This window comes from Falco rusticolus, chromosome Z (assembly GCF_015220075.1).
Source record: "Falco rusticolus isolate bFalRus1 chromosome Z, bFalRus1.pri, whole genome shotgun sequence".
In the NCBI taxonomy this organism is placed as follows: Eukaryota; Metazoa; Chordata; class Aves; order Falconiformes; family Falconidae; genus Falco; species Falco rusticolus.
Genome location: NC_051210.1, coordinates 14,589,880 through 14,594,354, shown reverse-complemented (window position 1 = coordinate 14,594,354; position 4,475 = coordinate 14,589,880). Strand labels below are relative to the sequence as shown.

Below are 4,475 nucleotides of genomic sequence, written 5' to 3'. Positions count from 1 at the left end.
AAATGATAGTGAAGGAAAATCTGCTTTTTTGTTGCCGCTGCCACTCACAATAGGTTTCATTGTTTTGTTTCAAATGAAAACATATGTTACTGCTTTGAAATAGTACTGTAAAATTGGCAGAGAGCTCCTTTTGCTGCAGACTGAACTTCTTCTCTTTCCCATCCTTATCTCCACAGGCCCGTGACGGAGGGTTAGACCGGATCAGTGGAGTCATGCGTCACACAGCTGTATCATGCTGGCAGCCATTCCTGGGTCTGGCTGTGCTGCTAGTCTTCACAGGCCCCACTGCCAGCTGCCCAGCCCGCTGTGAATGCTCAGCACAGAACAAGTCTGTCAGCTGTCACCGAAGGCGGCTAATGTCCATCCCAGAGGGCATTCCCATTGAGACCAAAATCTTGGACCTCAGCAAGAACCGACTGAAGAGCGTCAACCCTGAGGAGTTCACATCGTACCCTTTGCTGGAGGAGATCGACCTCAGTGACAATATAGTCGCCAATGTGGAGCCCGGAGCCTTTAACAACCTCTTCAACTTGCGCTCCCTGAGGCTGAAAGGAAACCGTCTGAAGCTGGTCCCCCTTGGGGTGTTCACTGGGTTGTCAAATTTAACCAAGCTTGATATAAGTGAAAACAAGATTGTCATTTTGCTGGACTACATGTTCCAAGATCTGCATAACCTAAAGTCCTTGGAGGTTGGGGACAATGATTTGGTTTATATATCACACAGGGCCTTTAGTGGACTCCTTAGCCTGGAGCAGCTCACCCTGGAGAGATGCAACCTCACAGCTGTACCAACAGAAGCTCTTTCTCACCTCCACAACCTCATTAGTCTGCATCTGAAACAGCTCAACATCAATGCTTTGCCGGCGTATGCCTTTAAAAGACTGTTTCGCCTGAAAGACCTAGAGATAGAGGCCTGGCCCCTCCTGGACATGCTACCTGCCAACAGCCTGTACGGTCTCAACCTTACTTCTCTTTCCATCACCAACACCAACCTGTCTGCGGTACCTTACTCTGCTTTTAAGCATCTGGTTTACCTGACACATCTAAACCTCTCTTACAACCCGATCAGCACCATCGAAGCAGGCATGCTTTCAGATTTAGTGCGGCTGCAGGAGCTCCATGTGGTGGGGGCCCAACTACGTACCATTGAATCACATGCTTTCCAAGGGCTCCGATTCTTACGTGTGCTTAATGTGTCCCAAAACCTGCTAGAAACCCTAGAAGAGAATGTATTCCACTCCCCCAAAAGCCTTGAGGTCCTCTGCATCAACAACAACCCCCTGGCCTGTGACTGCCGTCTCCTTTGGATTTTACAGAGGCAGCCCACTTTGCAGTTTGGAGGCCAGCCACCGATGTGTGCTGGCCCAGACAGTGTCAAAGAGAGGTCATTCAAAGACTTCCACAGCACAGCTCTTTCTTTTTACTTCACCTGTAAGAAGCCCAAGATACAAGACAAGAAGCTGCAGTACTTGGTAGTGGAGGAAGGGCAGACGGTGCAGCTGATGTGCAATGCTGATGGGGATCCACAGCCTACCATATCCTGGGTTACCCCCCGTCGCAGGCTGATCACAACTAAATCGAACGGAAGAGCCACTGTGCTGGGAGATGGCACCCTGGAGATCCGATTTGCTCAAGACCAGGACACTGGGATCTATGTTTGTATTGCAAGTAATGCAGCTGGGAATGACACCTATTCGGCCTCCCTTACAGTAAAGGGGTTTACTTCAGACCGTTTCCTTTATGCCAACAGGACCCCTATGTATATGACAGACTCCAATGACACAAGTTCCAACGGAACTAATGTGAACACCTTCTCTCTGGACCTTAAGACAATATTGGTGTCCACAGCTATGGGCTGTTTCACATTCCTCGGAGTGGTTTTATTCTGTTTCCTCCTTCTTTTTGTGTGGAGCCGAGGGAAAGGCAAACACAAAACCAGCATTGACCTTGAATATGTCCCTCGCAAAAACAATGGTGCTGTGGTTGAAGGGGAGGTTGCTGGACCACGAAGGTTCAATATGAAAATGATTTGATGGTATTCTGCTAGCAGTGCTTTTTCTGTGGCATTAAAACCAATTAAACCAGCCTGGCATGTGGAATTGCTAGGCAGAAGCAGCTTAATGCAGCTGTCACTGTATCAAAAGGTTACATGAAAATGGAAAGACTTTTTGTGGTTATACAGCAGAGCCTCCAGACCTTGAGGCATATATGTCAGGGCCTTTCATAGAACTGGTAAATTGTACTAACTGTTTGCATTGCAAATATAGGCATTCTGGGGATATCAGCAATGAACCGCTGGCTCATGCTCATGGACAATTGTTCAACATTTTCTACCACTACAAAAAGAAAAAAAGAAAAAAAAAAAAAAAGCCTACAGTGTAGGATTTATGTTCTTAAAGAAAAAGACACATTTGTCTAAAACATACTCTACAGTGAAATTTGTATCTATAGATCTCATTTGGTAAAACCTTGCATCACCCCTTCTAGCTGGTTCAACACCACAAAAAATTGGTTGGGTTTTTTTTTTTTTAATCTACATCTATACTGTGTACATTTTAAAGCAATACTAATGAGAGGTTGTGCTTTTAGATATCCACCAATACTGACCCAAGTGTGATGTCACGCTCCTTTTAACTACCATCTAATCCAAATTAGACTCTTGTAATTACCAATTAGAAATAACATATTTTTCTCCTCATGTAGAAGGCCACAGATGAATAGTTGAGAGCAAAAATGCTCAGCTCTGTTGATCTTCTTATCATATAAATATAAGGCATGTGCCTAGTTTTGATACAGAATGGAATATTTTTTATATCTGTGATATCACACTGGACCAGTTTACTGTAATGTAGCCCTGGATCTCACCCAGGGAAGGCAACCCACTAGACATTGCTGGCATAGAAGAGTTGAGTTCTAATTGAAGAAAGCGAGCTGGTTTTGTTAGCCCTGATTTTAATTTCAAAGCTGCTGTTAAAATGTTAATGTGTACTGGGCAAAAAGAGAGAACGTAATACATTCTGCATAGTCCTTGGGAAATACGGTCATTTTACTATTTATACAAGTGAATTAAAACATACAAATGTTCTGCTACTAGGAATGAACTCTTCTCCAATGCCAAGTAAACTATGGTTGTCCATGCGTAATATGGGGATTATAGTACTAAAATAATGTTTAAAACATGATAGCCTCAAGAAGGCTAACATACTGCCAGATGTAACGAACCTCTAGCCACTGTCATTCTCATCTTGTATATTTGTAGATAACACATAAACGCAAAGCTAATCTCCAAGAACAGATTACTTAGCTATTCTTGATGCCATTTTAATAACTATGTGGTTATGTTTCTTTCAGGGGCAGTATCTTAGAGCAAGAGGGGCAAGTTTTTCCAGGTTTTAGGAAGCTTTTGTAATGGAGAGAAGACACAAGTGGAATGTTAGTTCAGTACAAGTAACCTTTTTTTTGCTTTATGACCCTAAACACATTCTCACAATGTTCAGAACTGAAATTTTATTCTTTATCCTTTAATGTTGATACCACTGATCTTATTTTTAAATTCTCAGCAATGAGAAGATACAGACTTGTTCAGCCGCCTCTCAATTTTCCAGCAATTATGAGCCATAAGTTTGTTGCTAAGTGATGGATAACAAATACAATTTATAAATTATTGGCATAACCTGGAGTAAGGATAATAATGACTGTGTACATATTTAGCCAAAATTAATATGAAAATAAGACAGAACATTAAGATTAACGTGCTTTAAGAGCCTGTGTTCGATCTTAACATTAAATTTCAGCACTTTGAAACAAAGTAGGGCTGACCTATAAGGGGATGCAGGTGCTTCTAAAATTAGTATCCACATTCTTTGGCAGAAAATTTCTAAGCAGGATAAAAATCTCCCACTCCTATCAAGGGAAATGTGCCAAAAGTTGTAAAATCCAGCTGCGCTCCCCAGGTGTACCCCTAACATAGCTGTAGGACTCAACACTAGGCAGTTTTGAGAATCTCTTTTCTTAGAGGGTCATCTTTGGTTACATCGTTGCTCCTTTTTAGGTCATCAGACTGAAGACAATGCAAGGGTGGTTAGAATTTTCTTCAAGTATGATTTTAAGTTTGAAGTTGGATTTTCTTGCTTCCTTTTTTTTATGCTCTGAACTAGATTGTTGGAGATCTATGGAGATGCTTGAGACTAATCCTCTTTGTTCTATAACAGTTTTTAGAACTTTAATAAAACTAAATAGCCCCTGACTAAATTCTAACACCAGGGAAATTATTTTTGCTGATATAACCACCGCACTGAAGTCCAAAACTCTACTGTACCTTAATGTGGGTAGTTAAAGAAACAAATGGGGATAAAACAAAATGTTTCTGAACTGCCCACTGAAAACATTTGCATGTGCCTTTCCCTTGTAATTGTCATTTTTTCAACTAGTAATCTATTTCCCCTGCAGTCATTTCATGTTAAATGTTAAAATCA

At 41.7% G+C, this 4,475-nt stretch overlaps 1 protein-coding gene across 1 annotated transcript; it reads left to right on the top strand.

Moving 5' to 3' along the window:
- The first annotated feature begins 212 nt into the window (after positions 1 to 212).
- LINGO2 (leucine rich repeat and Ig domain containing 2) lies at positions 213 to 2,243 on the top strand. Its single transcript, XM_037374140.1, has one exon. The coding sequence runs from the start codon at positions 213 to 215 to the stop codon at positions 2,031 to 2,033; it is 1,821 nt and encodes a 606-aa protein (XP_037230037.1). The 3' UTR covers positions 2,034 to 2,243.
- The last annotated feature ends 2,232 nt before the right edge of the window (positions 2,244 to 4,475 follow it).